The sequence below is a fragment of the Lycorma delicatula genome, chromosome 1 (assembly GCF_047948215.1).
Source record: "Lycorma delicatula isolate Av1 chromosome 1, ASM4794821v1, whole genome shotgun sequence".
NCBI classification, from domain to species: domain Eukaryota; kingdom Metazoa; phylum Arthropoda; class Insecta; order Hemiptera; family Fulgoridae; genus Lycorma; species Lycorma delicatula.
The window spans coordinates 244,883,536-244,907,720 of NC_134455.1; the positions used below are offsets into that span (position 1 = coordinate 244,883,536).

At 30.9% G+C, this 24,185-nt stretch overlaps 1 protein-coding gene across 1 annotated transcript in view; it reads right to left on the reverse strand.

The window, feature by feature from the left end:
* Window positions 1-22,266: 22,266 nt before the first annotated feature.
* The window catches only part of LOC142330049 (carboxylesterase 4A-like), an 84,230-nt gene continuing 82,311 nt past the window's right edge, over window positions 22,267-24,185 (reverse strand). The window contains exon 12 of the mRNA XM_075375077.1: window positions 22,267-22,646. Coding sequence (XP_075231192.1) covers window positions 22,522-22,646 — 125 coding nt within the window. The 3' untranslated portion in view covers window positions 22,267-22,521. The remainder of the gene's footprint in view (window positions 22,647-24,185) is intronic.

Here is a 24,185-nt window from a genome sequence, read left to right on the forward strand (position 1 = left end):
ATTATCAGTATCGCAAAAGTAAAATCAATCGCTTTATGTTCTGAAAAGCTGCCAAATATCATTCTTTGAAGTAAGTTAGCATAAATCAATGTTAATGTTAGCATGTTAGCATGACTTCCTTGTACACCTATTAAATACATATACACATTTTTTTTAAATGAAAAGTACATAAAATTTTATTTCATTAATAACTTCTGATATTTTTTCATAATTTTTTTTTATTGTTATTATTGAATTATTATTTATTGTAACAAATTTTTTACAATCACAGGTTAATAATTATTAAGAAATCGATATATTTAAATTAAAAAAAAAAAAGTTAAAAAAAGGAGATGAAGTCGGATTTGAACCGATGGGTCTTTCTCTTCTTTGATCCAAATTTAATTTTATTTGGCTATAACTCTGGAACCAATGAAAATAAGTACCACCAACGATATATTATTGAAAAGCTCTCAATGTGGGCTTATACTGCAGTTAAGAAAAAGTAAAAAAAACCTAATTTTTGGGATTTTGGACTTTTTTGGACACTTTTGGCCCAGTCGATTGCCATTAAAAGGGGAGGTGCTCAAATACATGTTACAACAGTCCTAAATCCAAAATTTCTACATCCTATGTTTAATCGTTTTTGAGTTATGCGAGCTACATACGCACATACGTCACGCCGAAACAAGTCAAAATGGATTCAGGGATGGTCAAAATGGATATTTCCGTTGAAATCTGAAAACCGAAATTTTTCACGATCATAATACTTCCTTTACTTCGTACAAGGAAGTAAAAAAAGAAAATATTATTCATTACAATGATTTATTTTGAATTAGTTGTTATTACTATGCAATTTTTTTTTTTCATAAAGTGAAAAAGCCAAAAAAATACATACATATTTTTCGAGATATTTAAAAAGATTTATGTATATTCCACCCATTTTTACTTGAACTGATTTGTTAAGCTTCATTTTTCTGAAATCTGGAGCAATAAAATCGTTAACATTTTTCTTCTCTAGCATATTACACAGCAACAGAGTCTACCCTACTCTTCATGAAGCGGACTAACGTTTAGACCTAACTAGCCTGTTTCAGATCCAAAACATGATGCTAATGACTCGTAAGTCGTATTCATTTGCTACATATATAGGCTTTTCCACAACTCTGATTTTAATTTTTTGTAAGTCGTTCTTCTTGCTATTTCCACCTATTGTCAAAAAAACTCCCCCAAAAAATAGTAGTATAAAATTTTATACAACAATTTTTCCAATTGTTGAGGAAGGATTCTATTCCTTTTTCTAGAAAATCGCCATTTTACCTTAAGATAGAATTGTAATGCATTGTAACGTATCTCTGTGGTAAAAGTGTTATGAAAAACGTCATAAAAGTTTAAGTGAACATCTATATAACTACTACAATCAATCAGAGAATCAATGAAAAGAACCTAACTAAAATTTAATAAATTAGTATTTAAGAAAGTTTTCGAAAATAAAGTAACTATAATGTTAAATGTGAACACTGGGAAATACTCCAAATCGTTACCGAAAAAAATTATTAATTAATTGACGAAAAACAAAATTAAAAATCATTCTGCAGGTAATGAAGCAGGCCACTTAGTTAAATTGAAAAAATGAAAAAAACGCATATGATCCCTTGTAATTATCAAAACGGATTACCTTACAAAATTACAATAAAACAAAAATATTTCCATAGTATGACATAATTTCAATAATAAATGATTGATAAAACTTGTGGATTTACCATTAAAATTCATAAAATTTGTGTATAGAAATTTACATAGCCAGAAATCTTACTGAAAACCACATAAAAAAATACTAATGCAATTAAAAAAAAAAAAAAAAAAAAAAAAAAAAATTGAAACTGAAATGCATGAAATAATATTTTATTAGGTAATAGAAAAACGTATTTTCTAAATATTAATGATAAAGAAAATACTTGTAAAAATAGAAAAATGGTTGGTCAGAGAAACGTTTTGCCCATTACTACTTGAGGAGCTCAATATCATGTTCTTCTCGAGGTTTTGTAGTTGATCGACTGAAGCGGAACTTGGATCTCCTTGATCACTGTAAAAGTTGATGGAACGAATGGTAAACCATCATCTAGTGTGGTATCTTGAGAGAAACGACCTAACTATCCTCGAGAAACGTGATTTCCGGCAAGGTAGATCGTCTATCGATCCTGTAGATGTCCTGCAATATGTCATTCAAAACGCCTATTTCTACTTCACCGACATTGTTGTACTTTTCGTTATGTATAAGGTATATGACGCGGCTTTGAGGAGAGGGTTTATAAATGAATTGCAAGAACGTGGTATACTTCTCTTGCATTTATAGTCGGTCTTCGACAATCATCGACAGTATCCGACAGTTTCATACTAGAAAACGTAATACCGTAAGAAAGTGTCCTAATTCTTATCTTGTTTATCTGCTACGAAACACGATAATCCGTTTAAAATCGTGATATAAAACGACTGGATTCACCTTTTCCCCATAGAAAACGAAATGCATTTGCTTTTCCCGGTTAAGGGAACATGTTGACCATGTTTGTTTGCAGCATGCTTTCACTAACCGCGTTTTTGGACGATATTCTCTGTTTTCTGAAGTACTTCGTGATGAGAGTAAAGTGAATGGACCATCAACAGTAAACATCGACCAATAAAAAACACTGTGTTACCGTGGAGCTCTTCATTCAGGATTAACCACCGTGATGAGGTTATTTGCCGTTTACGATTAGGACTCACTAGATTTAGTCATGGACATCTCATAACTCAGACCGATGCACCCGCATGTCGCTGCAACTGCCACTAAATTGTAAACCACATCCTCGTGGATTGTGACTGTTATGCGGCATTGCGTCGGAAATTTAAATTAGGGGCTAACATCCTATTTATTTAAGGAAACAATATGATGATGTACTCGAATGTCTTGCTATTTCTTAGGCCGTGCATCTGTATTCAAATATTTGATTATTACTATAATGTTTTTCGTCTATTTATGCAGCTTAGCGTATGTCAGAAGGTAATTTTGTTGTTTTAAGTTAGATTTTTAATATTATTTCATTGTGGTTTTACTTCGCCTATAGCATAGGGCATAAGCGCTCTACCTATATGCTTTACTGTATGAGGAATAATTTTCATTACGATATTGTTGGTTTTAATTGTTAATTTCGTTTGCTTTATATTACTGTTATTTAACTTTTATGTTTGGTTATTAAATTAAATTTCTTATTATAATAATCATGGTAACAGGACCAGTATAACTTACCAGGGAAGCGGATTTCTTACAATTAAAAAGAAAGAAAGTGAAAATAATGAAAAGAAGAATTTAGAAGGAACTAAAAGGGATTCTTTTCGTAGAGTAAGTGGTCCGTTTAACAATCTGTTCTTTATAATACAAAAACTGGCTCCTCCAAAAGCTGTTGTTCGACCAGCAGAGTTACTGGACTGGAATAAGAATTTATAGAAAAACGTAAGGGCGCGAACGATGAAAATTATTATGCTTCAATAATTAAAGGGATGAGGTGGGTACTGGTTCTGCAAGAGAAATAAATACTACCAGGGACCAGCGAAGAGAATCAGTATTTCTGCGAGGCTGTGTTCGGCGCAGTCATGATAACAAGCGATAACAAAGTAGTTTTGCAAGCCCGAGTTCGACGAGGTTGCGATGACAGCGATATCAGTAAGTGTGTGGTAACAACGTGTGATGAGTATATCAAGAGTAATCCAGCAGGAAATTGTTCGGTGAGTTATTTGTAAACAGTAGTGAAAGTGACAGTGACAGTATTCTACTCATTCAGAGTGTAGGTAGTTCCAATGCGTTCCAACAGTAAAAGTAAAAATATTTGCAGAAAGTAAATTGTATGAATTTTAGACTGTTATGTTGTTATCTTGTTTCTAATGCAATATTAATTTCTATCAATCATTATAAAGTTTTGGTAAATTGGACTGTATTCTGGTTTACCTCCCATGCAACTCCCTCGAACGCCACCTATCCATCACACTGATTTCGGAGAAGGTATCCTCAAGGGGCTGGAATTTCTCATCACTGAGGTGTATAACCCCATGGAGCAAGCTGGACTGGCTCTTCCCTAGGAAGTATTTCCGGAGATTCAGCAGCTGCTTTGCATGAACCTCCCGCAGATCCACAACGCCTCTTCCTCCTCTATTCCTGGACAGGTGAAACCGCTCGACGGAGCTGCGCGGGTGATGGGAGCGGTGTCACGTGAACGATACACGCGTCATTCTATTAAGCCCTTCAAGGTCTTTCCGTGTCCAATTTATCAAGCCAAAGCTATAGGAAATCAACGGAACGGCAAATATGTTGATGGCTTTTACCTTATTAGAACCACTCAACTGGGAACTCATGACGGCTCTTACTCTACTCCTGAAGCCAGAAGTAAGGGCCTCTTTCGCTCGACTATGGCTAATTCCAATATCCTGCAGGAAACCAAGGTACTTATATGTCTCACCACGCCGCATTGCATTCATGAGTGCAGGAGCACCCATCTGCGGCACATCACACGCCTCAATCTGCGACAATTTTCCTCTCTTCATGGCATTGACCCTACACTTGTCAAGACCAAAACTCATGCATATGTCGACACTGAACTTCTCGAATAATCTGACAAGTTGCCGGACCCCTTTTTCAGTGTCAGAAATAAGCTTAATATCATCCATATACATGAGATGGCCAAAACTGTACTGCCCAAGAGCAAACCCCTTCTTGGACTTCTGTAAGATGGAAGACAGAGGGTTCAACGCTAAGCAAAACCGTAGAGCGCTCAAGGAATCGGCCTGAAAAATGCGTCAGTTGATTTGTGTTACTCCAACCTTAACGGGGTTCTTATCTGGAATAGTCAACAAAAGATTTGTGCACCACTTACCCATAACGACACTCAGGCACTCAAGGATAACGGGATCGACTTTGTACAGACGTAAGACCTTTATCATCCAGGAGTGCGGAACCCAATCAAAGGCCTTCATTAAGTCTATATAACCAGTATATAGGCTGCCCTGACTCTTCTTTGCCGTTACAGAGATAACGCTATCCATCACTAGCTGCTCTTTGCAGCCCCTACTACCCTGACGACACCTTTTCTGTTCCTCAGCTAAGATCTGATGACTCTCAAGTTGCTTATTGAGTTTGGCAATGAGGACAGAATTAAAACGCTTATATATTGTAGGGAGACAGGTAATAGGTCTGTACTTGGACGGGTCTGCTGTCGCAGGAGAAGATTTCAAGATCAGATAGGTCATTCCCTGGGTGAAAAAGGTCGGCATTAGACTTGCATCTCGCAAGATGGCAGAGTAAAATTCTGCAAGACGCTTCTAAACAGAAGAAAAACGCTTGTACCAAAAGTTATGCACTCCATCAATCCCAGGCGCCTTCCAATTATGGGGTTTCCTAACTGCCTCCTGTACTTCTTCTAGAGTGATTAAATGATCCACCATTGTCTGGACTCTATCAATTCGTTTTCGTTCCTCACAGATCCACGTTGCCCCACTGTTATGCTGTGAGAAACACGACCAAAGCGGGCCCCAATAACCAAGACCTCCCCACTAGTAGGGGACGCATTCGCCTGAACCTCCTGCAACTGCTTATACGGCTCCTTTTGATTGGTACGGAACAAGTGAGCTTGTTCCCGGCGCATGTTACTCTGCCGATACCGCCGTAGCCGACATGGCAGTACCATCAATCGTTGCTTTAACAAATCCAGGACTTCATGGCCGGTGGTGTTTTCCGGGTTCTCATACGTTTGATTATCGACTCCGCCGCCAATCGGATCCTTCTACTGGGGTTAGCAGATGTTAAGAAACTAGACAGACGACCAATCTCTTTCCTCAGCTTATCGACTTTCCTACACAGTCTCACATCCCAAGGTGGACGCTGGGGACTCTTACGCATTGCAGTAGCGACGATTAGCTGGCTATTTCCTTTGACTGCCGTGATCGCAACGATGTACACTAACTCAATTATGGAGGGTACTAATCTTACTTTTTCTTCAAGAATCTCATTAATAAGGCCCACTATGTTCCTCGTACCGTGATTAACCATCAGCGTTGGTATACGCTGTCTGGCCGACGGATCCATACCACCATACAGCATCTCGTTCTCTGCAAATTGATCAGAGAGGGGATTGTCGGCTCTTATCGCTTCTTCTACAGTACTTTCATCTCAAGATGGGCTGGATAACAACCCTAACTCCCTAGAAACATCAGTTCGGATGTTATTATTATTTTATGATTGTTATTATCATTATTTTTATTATATTTATTTATATTGTTTATATGTCTTTAGGGTAATAAATTGTATTTGAAAGAAATTCTTATGTTTGATACCTCTCAATATCCTTGTCAAACCGCAAACATGCTACAATATATTTAAATATTTTAAAGTAAAGATATATTTATATTTAAATATCTTTATTTATATCAAGATAATAATGTATCCTGGTGCTAAAAACAATGGTCACTGTCCACCCAGGAAAAAACTACCAGTCCCCCACTTTCCCTACACCACAGTTTCTCTGGCAGTCCGTGCATTAATTTTTTCAGTTACAGTATGTGAATTTTGGTTAATTCTTTGAAAATTTTCCTTTTAATATTATTTGTTAGTACCATTTATAGACATTATGCTATGGTTATGATAAGAGATAGTTTATGTTATGTTGATCACTAATTACAGAATAAAACCAATTCTATTGCTACTTTTTTTAAATAATAGAAAGTAATGCCACCTTGCCACTGCCACAATGTATGGGTGTATATGTCGAAGAATTTCTAAAATAGACCAAAGATAATTTGTAAAATCGTACTGATAGAAAATTTTTATGGAAAGGCTGTGAGATTATTTTCAAAGAGTCTGTATTAAGCTCCTTTTTACCCTTACATAGCTAATATGCTAATTCTGCAAATAAAACAATTTTTTTTTCTTCTGAGGAAAAAACTTTCACGTTATCATCGCTCACAAATAAACCAATTGGACAGTTTGAAAACTGAATTGCAATCATTAGAATTAAAATTTCTCTTGGTAAACATCAAATTCATAAGAGTTCCAAATATAATAGAAATTTCTTTATTAGAAGTATACTTGTACAGAAGAAAGTAAATAATGATATAAATATAGAATCATTTTTAAATAATCTGCTTAAAAAATAAATTTTTAGATGGATAATTGTCTAACTTAATAAGAAATGCTGAGGGCTTTATAAGTATTTTATAACTCTTTATTCTGTTTTAGTATTGAACAACTTTAATAGAAATATAATTTTTTCAAATTATCATCACATTACATGTTGTGAGATAGCTTTCTTGCACGAGTCTCCACTCTCCTCTATTTTCAGCTGTACTTCTGAGTCCGTGATAGCATCACTTCCTTTTAGATTATTTATAATTTTTACTGTCTTATCTATACCTTCAAGTGATTCTTCTAGACATATTTTAATTCAATCCATTTCTCACAATATGTCCCACTAGTTAGTATTTCTTTTTAATTGTTCTAATTAAGCTTCTGTACTAATTCATTTGTTCATTCTATTCATTATTTCTCCATTTTTCATTTCACCCATTTAACCTTCAACCTCCTCAATATTCATATGTCCTCAGAATATGTTTTTCCTTTTTTAAAAGTGCACATGTTTCCTATCCAAATAAACAGCATTACAAAGTACATTTCAAACATAAAACTTTACAGGTAATATCTTTGAGTTGAACTCCATTTTACCACATAACTGGTTTTTTTTCTATTAATTGCTTTCATTGTCAATGTTATTATTATATTCCTTTTTACTTTTACAATCTTCTGTTAATATTGTACCCAAAAATGTGTACTGTCTTTACTTCTTCAAGTAAACTTGGTGGACAGAAATGAATATGTTGCTTGAAGTAATATCATCCGAGCAACTAATTTTAACAAGATATAACAAGCTACAAAAAATAAGAAATAATTGGAAACCTACATTTATTTTATTGTTATTTATGCCTTTGATTAGAGTTACTACAATTAAGAAAAATTTGATTTAACAAAATCAGTTTATTGTTCTGACAAGAATAGAAATGTTGTTTAGTGTGGTTTTTAAAAAATTCCTGACTGAAATATTTACTATCTGAAAATGCAAAATTAAGATTAGTTAAAAAATTCCCCAAATTGGGTGACTATAATGAAAAAAGATTAGATTTAAGGAACTAATAGCCCATATTTTTTATATATTTTACATGAATGTGTAATGAGGTAAATTAAAATGTAGTGCAAAAAAATTATTTTTTAGGTTTTTGAAGAAAAATTTTTGAAATGAAATAAAATTACTTTAGTTACTGGAAAACTGGCTGGGAGTAATATAAGAGCACTCTAGGATTTTTTCTAAATGAAACGAGGTATAAGCTTCCAATTGTTTTTAAAGATGGATTGCACAATGTATGAAACATAAAAATAAACGCTGGAAACTTCATTTCTCTAATCTTAATTTAAATAATTATATAATTATTAAGATAATGTTATATATCTTATATAAAGTTAAATCTATATATCCTAAATTTTCAATTTATATAATGCTAAATTTCCATAATTTTAATAATTCTTGTTAAAAAAATTTTTGTTTCAAATTTTATGTTTTTAATTTTTTTTATCTAACTCTTTCTTTTATATAAAGGAATTATCACTGTTTTCTTGTAAACACATGGATAATGTACCTACCCATTCCAGATGTGATCTACATAATACATTATTGTTATCGATCAGAATAAAAGATATTTATTTAACAAAAATATGAGAGTTTTTTAATCTCTCATTTAATAACTTGATAACACAGAAATCCATTTAAAACATATGTAATAAAATTGGTAAAATGTCAATTGAAAATCTAAAATAATATAGAGAGTAATAATAATTATAAAGTTAAAACCCAGTGTAGGTATATGTCAGTAAAAACCTAAAAATCCCTTTTTTTATGTTTGGTAATCTAGCTGATAACACAGTAACATTCAATGGAATTTAAGCATGCATGTCTGGTTTGCATCCCTGTTTCTCAACACACACCAATAAGTTTTAAGACCTAAATTTTAGGTTCTTGTAAACGTTTAACCTGCATTAGGCATTATTCAGTTTGATGATCTAAAAGTTTTATTTTTAATGATAGTAATTATTGCCAAGTAATTAAAAAATAATTTAGAATTAAATTTTTATTCAAAAAACATTAAACAAGTTGTTTCAATAGAACCCTGTAATGAAAATATTGAATTCTGTGTCAAAAGCTCATTCATAGCCACAGAATGAGAGACAAATAGGAAAGTTATATAATACCTATTGTGAGTGTTGGAAAGGTTTATGATTACATTTTATAATACTGTTAAAATAATACTTATTCCTACAGCAAATAATTTTATTTTCAATACACTTGATTTGTTGAATACCATTTCTATGAAAATTATAACTGCTTTGTGAATCCTACCACAGAAATATTTTTAGACTGAATGAACCCCTGAAAATTACCCTCTATACCTCAATTCTGTAAGATTTCAATATACTTTTTGACTAAAACATATCATATACCTTCTCCAGGCAGAAAATGACAATAAGGAGTTGATACAGAACAAAAGTGCTCTGTATATTTATTTGAAAAGTGATTTTGTGTTTGTGGTATAATGGTTCATTTGAACTAGAAGGTTTTTTCTATTTAGAAAGACTGTTTGTGATTTACCATATCTTCTACTAGATCACAAAAAGTGCTTGTAAAAAATATAGGGGGGGATGTAAAAATGTAATGAAGATGGATGTATTCATTTCCAGTCATTGTCTCCTAAAATGGGTAATGATCCCTTTCCTGTAAGGAAGTAAGCTACCATACACAGTTTTTTTTTTTTTTTTAATATAAATGTAAAAAATTCTATAACACTGAATTTGGATGATGGGACACATTAATAGATAACATTATTGTTTTCAGGGACAGTGTCACAAAAGTATTTTGTAATGCATCGCAACATAAAGATATGCATATTTTTTCTTATTAAAACGCTATTTATATTGATTGCAGTAGGTGTGTCAAAATCTTGAGTAGTCATATCTTAGTTTTATTAATGCTACTCTTCATTATTAGTACTATAATATAGCAGAAAAGAATTATCTCAGATGAAGATAAATTTATATTTGGTATTTAAAATTGTTACACAATTGTAGTGGAAAAAAAAGATATACATATGTTAATTATTATCTCTCAATGTAGGGTAATCAATAAAAAATTAATAAAAATGTATTCAATAAAACTATTATGTAAGATAATATAGGCACGAGATATTGGTTAACACACGAGACTGAACAATGTTCACTAATTAATAATAAAGATTATTTATGATGTGTTATTTTTAAATAATAAACAAATAACGGAAAATACTATTGCCTCCTTCTTTTTGATATGTCTATTGGTAAATATAAATTTTTTTTGTTGCAACACAAAGGTGATTTATATTTAACAAGAAGACAATTAATCTGTGACCTTTGTTCTTTATGATAATTAATATTTCTAGCACTTATTGGTTTTAACTTTTTAACTAAATGATATTGTGTTATAGATATGTGTTGTATATTACCAAATGATAAAATTATTTGGAATACTTAAATGGTTTATATAAATATAACATCAGTGCACCTCATGTTGAATTGACAAAGAATGTTTTGTTTGTAATGCGTTATCAATAATATTTAGTCATTCTAATTTAATTGTTCATTGCTTACTGTTATTTTAATAATCGCTACATATCAGAAATTACAACACATTATTTTCTTTATTCAATTTTTTAATTTAGATACCAAGATAGATAACAAGAATAACTAAATAAAAGATAGAATGTCAAAAATTGCCTATTAATATACAGAACGTTTCATAACGTTCTTAGGAGTTACTAAAATTCAGTAAAAAAAAGTATTTCACTTACCTAAATGAAAGTTGTACGAGGCGATGCAGGAACTCAAATAGTTTTTGTTAAAATCTATAAATGTTCAATATGTGCTCTTATGGTGACACGGCACACATCAACACGAAAGTGTAGCTCTTGCCAAACTCGTTCTAACATGTCATTTTCGATAGAATTGATTGCATTGATTTGCGATCCTTTAGCTCAGCGATATCGTGCGGCATTGGCGGGTTAAACACCTTATCTTTCACGTAACCCCAAAGAAAGAAATCACATGGCGTGAGGTGTGGTGATCTTGGTAGCCACAGCATAATGTGTTGGTCTTCCTCAGACGCACGTCCTATCCAGCGCCGAGGTAATGTTGTGTTAAGGTACTATCGAACCTCTTTATGAAAATGGGCAGGACAACCATCTTGCTGGAAAATGAAGTCGTTGAGTAGCTGAGGCATAAGCCATAATTATAACATATCCAGGTATATCATGCCGGTTACTGTCGTTTCCATAAAAAAGAACGGCCCATACACTGCCTCACGAGAGATCGCACAAAAACGTTTACTTTCGGAGAATCCCGAATGTGTTCCACATAAGCGTGTGGGTTTTCAGTTCCCCAAACTCGCACGTTATGACGGTTTACTTTGCCGCTAATATGGAAAGTAGCTTTATCGCTGAAGACTATCTTGTTTAGAAAACCTTCATCTAACAACATCTTTTCCTGTAATTGTAAACAAAAATCGAGCCTACGTGTTTTATCTCCATCAGAAAGACGCTGGATTAATTGAAGATTGTACGGTTTGCATAATAAGTTTACGGAGAACTCTTCATACTGTTGTTTTCGGAATTCCTAATTCTCTGCCTGCAGCCGCAATCGATTTTGACGGGCTGCGAATAAAACTTGCACGCACACGTTCGACATTGACTTCTGAGGTTGATGGACGACCAGTTGATTTTCGCTTGCACAAGCAACCAGTTTTACTGAATTGTTTATACCATGCATGAATTGAATTGTCACTTTGTGGCTCCTTATGAAATTTCAACCGAAACGCACGTTGCACAGAAATTACTGACTTTGACAAGTGAAATTCTAACACACAAAACGACTTCTCGCTTCCCCTGGCAGCCATTTTGTCTACTGTCGACGCCTAGTATATGTTGAAAAAACTATTTGAAGTACTCTTTTTACAGTACCTATTTTATTCTTATGAGTGAAATAGTTTTTTATTAATGAATTTTCGAAACTCCGAAGAACATTATGAAACGCTCTGTATTTTACATGACAATAAACATTGTATTAATTTCAATAATTTTTAATCTACAGCAAATAAACTATCAACATGTAACCTAATCATACATATGGTAGAAAAGTAACATCTTCCTGTAAAATAAGGAAAATTCATTTTCCTGTTAAGTTTATCATTAAAATTTACTAAAATTATTATTTTTTAATCCTCTATAAATTAAATGATACAACTAAATGATTGTATGCATATGTCATGAATCAAAAGTTACTCCCAGAAATATTCCAGCTGTACTGAAGAATAAAAAGCATACCTTGTTAGAATTTCTTGGGGAATTAAGTAGTTTTCTGTTTTCTTCTTCACTAACTCAGTAAAATAGCATATTTCTGTGTCAAAACCATTGAATTTTTTTTTTTTTTGCCAAATACAGATGATATTTAACCGTATAAGTAACAACTTTACTCTTTTTACCACATGGACTGTCTATATAATGATCATCAGTAAAAGCAACTCAGATTGCTGCCTCTTTTATTTCTCAGGCGCTTTACATTCACACAATTATAAGAAAGACTGGAATAGAAAATGAAAAGCAACAGACTTATGAGCCTGTTTCTTTTGAGAAGTAATTTGTTACATTCACTGGTTCAATTCAGTAGGACAATAAAAATTATAGAATTTTAATTTTGTACAGTATTTACAATGTGTACAGAAACCAGATTATAAATAACCAAATAACCAAATCTGAAAGTAATATATAGTAAATTGAAATAAAAACTCTATACATTCACTCTTTATATCCCATCGTTTTTCAGATCTGATGTGGATGTAAGGGTGAGTAACTTATTTTTCAATAAATGAAAAATGTTCTGGTTAGGTGATTTAATGTTTTGTAGGTAAGATATATATACATACACACACACACACACACACACACACACACACACACACACACACACACACACACACACACACACACACACACACACACACACACACACACACACACACACACACACACACACACACACACACACACACACACACACACATATATATATATATATATATATAAATGTTAAAAGAAATCATGAAATTATATATGTAATATTTATTTTCAAGTTCATTTTTTTGTGATGCACTGATAGTTATAATAATGCAATTTTATATGCTTTTGTAGAAAATTCATTTTGGTTTTCTTTTGATATAAATCTGAATTTCCTAATAACTTTATCCATTGTTGCTATTGTCATCAGATCATAAGAAAGTGTACACTTACAAAAAAGCACCAACTTTCTAATTCTTGTAAGGTTGCAGGGGACTTCATAACTTTACAGTACACTATTAAGGTATATGCAGTGGTTTACTCCATATGAGCCATGATCAAGAGTCACAAGTGTACTTTTTTAATAGTTCATGCTTTTTAGATTACAAAATTGCAGACATATTTGTTTATAATATATGTTTACTTATTGAATAATATTTTTTTCAAAACTCTTGCTTCAAGAAAACAAAATCTTTTCTAGGAACAGAAAGAGTTAAGACATCAAATGCAAACTAAATTTTGGTTTTCAATATTCAAGATCCATCTTATTTCTTGCCAGTAACCTGGCTGCTTCCGAATGGGCAATATTTTTTCTGGGTCTAGAAAAATTTTTATAAAAATGAAACTAAAAACAGAAAATAATACAAAAAGAAAAAAAAATTTAAATACAATAAAATGTAAACAAAATATTATTTTTCAATTCAAATTTTAACTTTTTGATGTCGATAACATTTTTTTTTTTTTTTAGAGATTAATTTATTACATAAGCTTGAGGCTTGTGCATGGTGACTGGAAAGAACATTTTGTAATAAATGAAAAATATCATGCCTGACCAGGATTCAAACACAGGAACTACCAGATTAAAAATTGTAACACCACGTTTTCTCCATTAAAGTTACTAGAGTGTAGGTAAATAAGTAGATGTTTTAATTTTGGCAGCAACTTAAAAAAAACAAAATTAATTAAAAAAAAATTTTAATTTGCCAGTTTCATTTATTTATTTATATTTAACCTTTATTTTTACTTGATATTTTTTTAAAATTAAATTACAAGGTGTTGATTATCTTTTGCAGAACTGCACAAGGTATTTTTTATATTATTATGAGTAATCTGACAATGAGAATGTTCATGTGAAATTTTGTTTTGAATAATCCAAAATATTTTTTTATTGTAATTTGATCATTTGCAATTATAAAAATGTATTTTTATATTTTTTAATTTCTTATATTTTGGTTTTAGCTGGGTCTACTTTATAAAATATTATAAAAGTGGGGGGAGGCAAGACTTTTTTTTATTTTTGAGTTCCACTGGTCAAGACAAAAAACTTGCATATCCATAGACCAGTTGTGGTCTGGAGTACTGTTGATAATCATTGTGACTTTTCTTGTTCTTACATTATATCATCCAAATACACTGAAATCATATGCTATTACTATTATTATTGTAAATACTGATAAAAAAATAAAATGAATCCATGAGGCTTTCATATAATGTTTATTAATATTTATTACTAGTTACAAAAATTTACACATTGGTAATCAATGGCACAGCAGTGATGGGAGATGGTATTAAATCCTGACACTATTGCTTTCATTATAACTTAAAAACTACAGCATTAATTTTGTTTTCTAAGTATTTACACAGATATAAGATATTTAACATTATCATTTAACACTTGTTTTATATTTTACATTTATAAACTTTACCAATTTAAAATTTTACTGTTCCATTGATTATAATGGTAAAATAGAAAATAGATAAGTAATATTATAACTAATTAATTATCCCTAAATTCAGCATAAGAGCTATCCAGTGATTATTTGTAGCAGTGAGAATACTGCAGTCTGGCAGTGATGTACAGAAGTACAAAATATATACTCATCTACCTTTTGACATAAGTGTTATTAAGATTTTGTTTACTCTATTGATGTATATGGAATTATATTATGAGCTTTTATTTATTATTCACCAATAACATTAATGACTCATAACATTTTGAGGCAGTCCATATTGTAGGACAGCAATTTCTTTATAAAAGGATAGCTGTTGCAGTGAACATAATAACAATGATCTGTACAAATAATATTTATATTTATTTTATTATTAAACATTTTACTTAATTTTTATGAATTCACAGTGGTAACAGAAAAATCATCAAACATAATTACATTTTAATAAATCTTTATGTAATTTTTTTCTATGAGAACTACCTACCCTAGACATGCTCTGATTACTTTATCAATATTATTAAAAAAAAAATTAAAACATTAATTAGATAACAATAGATACAATGATGCATGCTATTACTTAAACTAGACAGCTGAGGAGAATGCTAAATATTATTATATTGTTTGACTGTAAGTACAGGAAAAGTGATGAGGATAATTTAAGAAGTTTTGAGTCTTGAAAACTTAAAAAGATGGAATTATTAGATGCAAGTGAATTTATCAAAATAAAATCATTTAACTGATAACTGTAAACATGAAAAAATTCTTCATTGTTAGTCTTTTGGTTGATTTGCTAATTGTCAAAACAAAGATCCTGCATCTGGTTACTGTCGTTTCTTAATTTCTCTCATTACTTAATCTCATAAACTATGAGACAATAAAAGCAGTTCAGTTAATGATATTCAATTCAATTAGTATATGATTCGAGTAAGGAGACTTAGTCTGATAGGATGTACTATTATGAGCTCTGTGTTTTTTGTGATTTTTGTTAGAATTTTTGATGATTAATTGAAAACGGATGATAGTAATTGATAGGCAAATATTTGCTGATTGTGTTTTAGTGATTTTTATAACAGACGACTTTTTTACAGCAATTTTGGTTACTTCAACCTTTTTGCTATAGGCAATAAAGACTACATTGGAGTGACTAGTTGTGTTTTGTGTATTAACAGGAAAGACAATTGCTTATGTCAATAGTAACAAATAAGGACTTGGAGAAATTTGACTATTCTCAGACAACTAAGGTGAGTGATTGAATTTTTTCTAAGTGTTTGGTTCAAGTTACCAGGGGAATTAATTCTCATCTTACTATAACTCCTGTAATAATATCCGATTTGGGTCATTCCGCATCTTTTGCCAAGATGCTACAAATTTAACCCCTCCAACCCCCCCAAAAAATATATAATACATTTTTGAACTTATATATTTTACTTCCCCCCTGACATCCCTCCCACCAAAATATACTGAGTGGGGTGTCTGAGAACTCGGTTTTCGCCCCTCTTTGCAATATTGAGGGTGGTCTAAATTGAATTAGAGAGCTGGTGAAGATGGAGATGCGAAGATCTCTACCTCTGGTAGAGACCACCAAGCGAGTACTTCATGAGTGGCCCCAGCGACCAGCGCTAAAAACCTAGATGACTTAAAAACCTAGATTTTTTGACTTAACCAGAAGACAAGATAAAGAAGACATGACTTCTGAATCAATGATAAGACGAATTATAAAATCTGACATTCAGAATTTAGTATCTACAATGCTTGCAAGACCAAAAACTTCGAGGTAACATCAAAATATATAACGGAGAAAGAGCAGGAAGTGAGGGGAGGATAGACAGCTGTGGAGTCATCACTCGTCTGTGCTTGCATGGATGAGCAGCGGCGACGATGAAGCAATGGGACTCTTGAAACCCTGAGCTGTTAAGACCAAGTCCCGGCAGGGGTTCTCCTGTTTGAGGCAGACAATGTTGACTTCTTCTGTAATAATGTTCACAGATAATCTTTGATTGGATCATAAGATTTCATGCATCTTGGCTGTGTTGAGATCTGTCCATGAGGTTGATGATCGTCCACAGCAGTCTTAGTCTTCAACATTTGTTCTGCCTTCACAAACATTTCATACCAATGAAAAACTTAAGCTCATTTCCAAAAGTCTTCTGATGTTTGCCGTAGGTTGTTGACTCATTCTCACCGAGTTTAAAACAAAAAGAAATGGCATACTGTTATGCAATATTTCACGATTCCACTTCCATAAAGAAAGACCAAAACACATGTTGACTTATTATACCACTACTCAAGAGTGACAGCTTGTACGGATGTGCTGCTTGGATTATTATTAGTGGCGGGAAGATCAAGGTCAAAGATGGAGTGTCTATGAAGGCAGGGTTAACACATTTTGTTCAAAAAAGTCAGTCTCTTTACTTTATTGTTGCACTTGTATAAGCTCTAGCAAGCTACAGAGGCACCTTGACTTATAAGGAACAATGAAATCCAGTATTATTTTGATTACAAAGGATATACAGTGTTTCAGTTTAAAGTGTGAACTTTGACCTAACTACCACAAAATCACTTGGCAGCAAACCTAGGACACAATAAGGGTGACATGAGAAGGTTTAATCGACTGCACTTTGTAGACCTAAGTGTCCCTACAGCGTCTACAGTAACTACATGTTCAAAAAACATGAGCAAAAAGTAAATCAAAAACAATTATTTACAAAATCAATAAATTACAAACTAAAAATCTATAAATATTATAGTACACTGTTTTTGGCTACAAGACTTGAAGGAATATATTGGTACCATTTTATCTTCCTGTTTAGCCTTAGTATAAAGGTAATATATGTAAATATATATTACACTGTGAAATATGTTACCATATTTACCTGGTTCAATAATTACCAAAAATAAAAATAGTGTTGCAACTTTAACATAAGAGTAAATTTTTGTTTATAAACAAAATGCTAATCCTCCCTTCATTAACATTTATGTTCCTATCCATTAATTTACATCTTCTATATTTCTCCTTTCCTGATTTTGCTATAATTTGCTTTAGAGATCCTTCAAGTCTTACATGCAAATATTAGTTATTATATCCTATCATCAGTGTACAATAGTAACTGATCATCAAAACCTCATAAAGAGATATTCCTAAATAAAATAAATTCTTCCATGCCCATAACATGTTGCAGTGTATACATGCTGAAATTAGTATGAGAAACAGAGTATCCTCAACCAACTCATTTATTTTTCAAAATGTCATTTGTTATTTTAAAATCCATCTCCATTGTAAATGGTATTATTATAAACAGCAATTATATGATTTGGACAGTCCTTATTTTAAAATCTCCCACAATAAAAAATTATATGTATTATCAAAAGTTTTGCTCTACAACACTGATTACAACAGTTAAATTCATAACATCTTAATTAAATTTGTTTATGTGAAATTTGTTTTATAATTTAAATAATGGAATTACTTTTGCCTGAAACAATTCTTATGAATGTATGATATGTTGTTTTCAACAAATGTTTATACATGAAAAAAATAAAATAATATTTCATTTTATTTTATCAGTTAAATGTTTGATTTGTTCAAGCCTGGTCCCATATGTTTTTTTATTCCCTTATGCTTTGGAGTGCATCGATCCTTCACAAAACTAGGTCCTATAAGGCATATTCCTGCTAGACCGAAAGGTACTAGCACCAAAAGGTCTTCAGTAGACAGATTGAAGGGGAATTGCATTGGGAGAAGAACACAAATATCTTGCTAATCTCCCAAGAAATGACCAAAGTAAAATACTTTCACAAGCACGATCTATAAAAGATCGGAATGCAATTCCAGTTTCCATCCATCCTAAATACAAAGTACAAGTAAATATAGAACCATCATCAAAAATATAAAAATACCTGCCTGATAAATAGAAAGACCCAGCAGCAAGGGACTGATGTCCAGGCACTGCAATGAATGGGGGGATAAAATACCCCTTCCAGACATTCTTGCGTTCTGTTCCGTTCTGAAGTAGTATAACAGATGAGCCAGACGCTCTGGCTGATGTCTACTGTTACAGACAATACAAGCATCGCTATTGTTGCCATAGGGATTGATGAAGACCGTCGCATAACAGTGAGACTAATTGAAAATAAAACCGCAATACCAAAAACTATAGTACAGCATATTTTAACGGAACATTTGTACAAAAAAAAGATTACAGTGCAATGGGTACTACAACAACTGAATGAGCACATAAAACAACAAGTCTCAAAATTGCACGCGAACTGCTTATACATTATGAAAGGGAAATGAGCAGTTCTTGAAAGTAATAACTGTTATTGATGAAACATGAATATATGATTTTTTACCTGAACTGAAATCACAAAGCATTGTTTGGAAAAGTCAGTACTCTGTGAGACCAAAGAAATGTTGTGATATGCAGTCAAAAGTGAAGAAAATGATGATTTTCCCTTATGATAAGATTGTATTATTGCTGTGGACAGAGTGCCAAATGATCTAAGAATGACTGCTTGTTACTACACAAAATTTAATCAAAGGTTGTGCCACTGTAATTTTGAAAACTGGATCCAGAAAAAATTGGCAGAGGTGTGTCAGTTTTATATGAAAATGTGCATCCAGATATTGCAAGTTCTGTCATTGCAAATGTGTGCATGTGTCTTTGCACATGAGGGGAATATATTGAAGGGCTGTAAACCAATAAATCTTTTTTGAATCCTAATGAACTATGCATTATTTTTGAGACAACCTCTGGAATTAAAATAAATAAATTATTGCAATCAGATAAAAACTTATCACCAATCTCATCTGTAACAAATTTTTATAAATTGATAACATCACACTAAAATTTTAATTTAAATTTCATAAATTAATTAGATAGGTATAATGGAAAATTATTATTGTAATTTCATGTTTATCCATGGTATTATCATAAAATATATTTATTCTAATTATACATTCATCCAAATTTACAACAAAAAAAAATTAGATTTTGATGGCTTATATATATATATATATCAAAAATATAATTTTTTTCGAGATGTGTTAAATTAATTTGTTTGAAATAATATTGCATTACCACAATTTGTTTTAACTCATGTTTTTTCTTTTATCATGTTAAAGAATCCTTGCCAAATAATTTAAATAATAATAAATAAAAAATAATTAACTGTTTTTAAAAATTTTAAAAAAGTATACATTTTTCCAAGTTTTTTATATTTATTGTTTTAATTACAGTACAATTACTTTAAATAGTATGCCTTAATGAATCAAAATTAAAAAAAAATTGTAATTATTATTTTAAATAACTATTTTGACCTAACATCATTATAAATGAATCATATATATATTGAAAATATAATATAAAAAAATAAATGAGTAAATAATGAAATTTTTGCAAATTTTTAAGAAGGTATACTTTATATACAATATAAATACATTTTTACAATTTAATTATTATTACAAGTCTAAAATTTAAGCACTTTTGAACCTGAAAATGGTTTTATCATAAACCAATCATTAGTTAGATCATAGAAAAAGATTTGTGAATTTTACATTTTCAGCTATTAAAATAGAAAGGATACTTTATTTTGAAAAAGATCTCACTTTTACATGGTTCCAGTCTTTATATTATTTTTACTCAATTAATTGTTACAAAAATTTTCAATCTCATTATCATTGATCTGATTAAATTCAAATGAAAAATTTACGTAATGTAATGGATAATCTAGTTTTAGCTTCAATTTCTATGAAAAATGATAATCATATAACAGTAAATGAGGAAGAAAATTACTCAAACCTGAACCTGAAATGTGCATTCTACAGAAAATTAATTGTGTATTAGTGAATAAAAATGTTGTAAGTGACAGTGTGCAAGGATTTTCCTTTTACTAAAATTTTATGACTTCTTCTATCATTACTAAGAAACTAAAACGCATTTTTCTTACACTTAATTACAATTATCTAATAAACAAACAGTTAAAGCAATACATTAAGAAAAATGATAGTGGAAACAATATTTATGTTTAAAAACAGCAGATACTATACATTAATATCTGAATGAAAAATAATAGTTATTATTCTTCATATTAGATAATTTGACATTCCACTTTTATTGTCACTATCCAGTCCAGTCCAAGGAACTTTGCTTGATTGCCAGCAAGAGGTTTTCTCCTGGTTGTGTTATGAGTACTTCACAAGATACTTTGATGTTATGAACTGTTTTCTCACTGCATCCAGACATGCAGAATTTTTTTTCAAAGTGTATTCCCCAAGGTTTCTCCCCTCTGTCAGCTGTTGCTCATATACCATCAAGACTACTGGTCAATTTTTTGTTATTTGAAACATATTAGTTATAGGTCTATGAAAAACAAAACCCAAATAGAAACTATTTTTAATTACACTATGTAATGGTTCTACCTTTGTTGCTGTGTGGATGTGAAGTGTCAAAGTCTCTTGCAATAATAACTCAGCAGTAGGCAACTACGTGTTTCCTTAGAAAGATGACAAGAAAAGATTTCCTACGAAATCAAAGTACGGCAAGAGTTGAACATAGACTTTATAAATGATAAGAAAAATGTATAAAGGCATATGTATTAATCATTTAAATTGGTATTTGACAAAAAGGTTTTTCATCAGTGATGTTAAAAAAGTGGATTCATGAGCAGACAAAGACAACCTGGGCTAAGATAGTGTTAGATGGAAATGTCATAAGAAAGAAAGATATTCCCCTGTAAATAATAGGCGCAAGAGGCTTATTATATACATATAAATATTTATTTAAAACAATAGATGTTTAGAGAACAATCAATTCCCTTTGGTATCAGTTTTCAATTATTTGGGTTGTAAAATATAACTTCTGTATCTGTTAAAAATATTTTAAAGAACATAAGAATTCCACGCTGCAAATTTTAATGTTATTGGTCTTACAGTAAAATAATAGTTTTATTTTACTGTACAAAAATGAATTTTCATAAAGAAAGAATGGTATAAATTATTTCTACATATAAATTCTTTTTAAAACAACTTTTAAAAAGAAAATTAACGCTTACTTGAAAAAAGGTTTAGTCGAATAAAATATGTACCTTCTATCAAAGATGTTTTCTGCTTTATCTGATCTTATAGCAATAAGCTAGCCCCAGTATCCTTATACAAATAACTTGCAAATTAAGGGCTTATATGGAAAAATTGAATAATAGATTCTTAACCTATTATTATTAATCATGTTAATAGTTGACTGCTCGACTGCTTCCTGATCTACGCTGTTTTTCATGTACTAATTCACTCTCTCTCAAATTATTCTTGTTTTTCAACTACCTGTGGCTGGATTAAAACAAATGCACACAACTAAGAAAATAAGATACATTTTTTTAATTTCTATGTTGGTAACATTAATTAGTAATAACTCTTATGACTTATTTGTAAGTTGGTAAATTACAATATCTTTTGAAGTTACAATGTAATTAAAACTAGATTTAACTGCTAAAATCTATTTGCTGTAAGATTATACTGCCATGAATGCGGGGGAATACGAATTATACTGCCAGCTGTTGTTGATGGGTGTTGCATTTGTTCTGTATTACTCTTCTCCTCAGGACTGTCTGCTGGTTGTCAGAATAGGTCTCGTTCTCTTTCTTTAGCTCGCTTCTTAAGTAAGACAACACAGACGATGAGCAAAATCAACAAGACAATCACAAATGCTATCAAGGTGTACATTGCATTGCGATAAGGTTGATCTGTTAACAATAAAATCAAACATTGTTTATCGAACATAAACAGTATCGTATTTATTTAGGCTATGTAAACTGTATTAAACTGGTAATTACATCGAGTATAAAAAACAGTCATCCAGTATGTAGTAAGTTCCTCTCATCAGGAATGTTTTCATAATAGAATATCCAAAATTTGAAACCTCTACTTTAAATCTTAAATAGAAAACTTTAATGGTGAAATCTTTTCTCCACAAAAGTAAAGATAACAGTAAAATAACTGATTAAGTTATTTTAATGAAGCTTGTTACATAATTTAATATTCAATTTAGTCACTAATTTCAGGAAAATAATCAGAAAAAATTAAACTAAGTTATTAATATAAGTTTTGGTTTCAGATATTTCCTACAACTTTTTTATTCTTTGTCATTTATTTTAAAAATAAAGTTTTTTTATATAATTAAATAAAATGTGGCAAAAAATTACTTCTTTACAGTAAATTACATTTCAAGATTTCCAAAATGAAAAACGTTTTGGAGTACAAACTTTGACTTATTTTAACAATTGATGGTTGACAATGTTTGATAAAGACGTAGTAGTAAAACATTACTTTTAACAGTTACACAGATATTAATAATTTTAAATGTGGCTTCCATTTTAAATTTTGAAAGCAATAATAATTATTTACTTGAAAATTATTACTGATGATTGTTAAAGAATTTTATAATATTATTAAAATTCCTTACTTATGTATTTTTTTTATTAAAAAGCACCATAAAACTAAAACAGATTGACAAGTGAAAATTAAGCATTTTAGGATGCATGTTTATGAGAATTTTTATTTTGATCGAGCAAAGAATATTGTACCGTAATAATGGTAAATTTCTATGTACTTGGTGTACAATTATTTCTGGTTTTCCTCAGTCAACATCAAAACTGGTAAATGAATGGCCATTTAGAGAAGCTTATAACAATTCTATAAAATCATTTGAATATTGATAAATAAAATCATTGCTTGTTTAAAAGAATGTTTAGGAATTAACACAAAAATGGTGACTGATTTTTGTTAAAATGTGTTGTCTAGATTACTATATCGTTTAACAAAAGGAACTTACTTCCGAAGAAACTCTGTTACATTTTTAAACGTAATTAAAAATAGATTTTTTGTTTAATTTAAGGTAGTGTATTCAGTATTGCAATATTGTCAAATCCCACTTTACCGCAATGTACCCATTCTCTAAGATTTCTTTTAATAGTGTATTTTCCAATTCTTAATTTTCTACTCTTAATTCTTTTTTCTTATTTTTTATATTCATAAAATAATGATTGATAAAAAAGATTTATTCCAAGATGAGCGGATAATTAGTTATTTCATAATTGCGTTTTGTTAATATTTTTAATATCCTGTTTTGCAATGTTTGTAGTTGTTTATTATTTTTATACGCTCCTCTCCACACAATTGTGACATAATTAATATAACTGAAATAAGGCATAATTAATAGGAATTAGTATTTTCACTTCAATAAATTGGATAAATTTAGAGGAAACAAAAACTAGATACTTCGT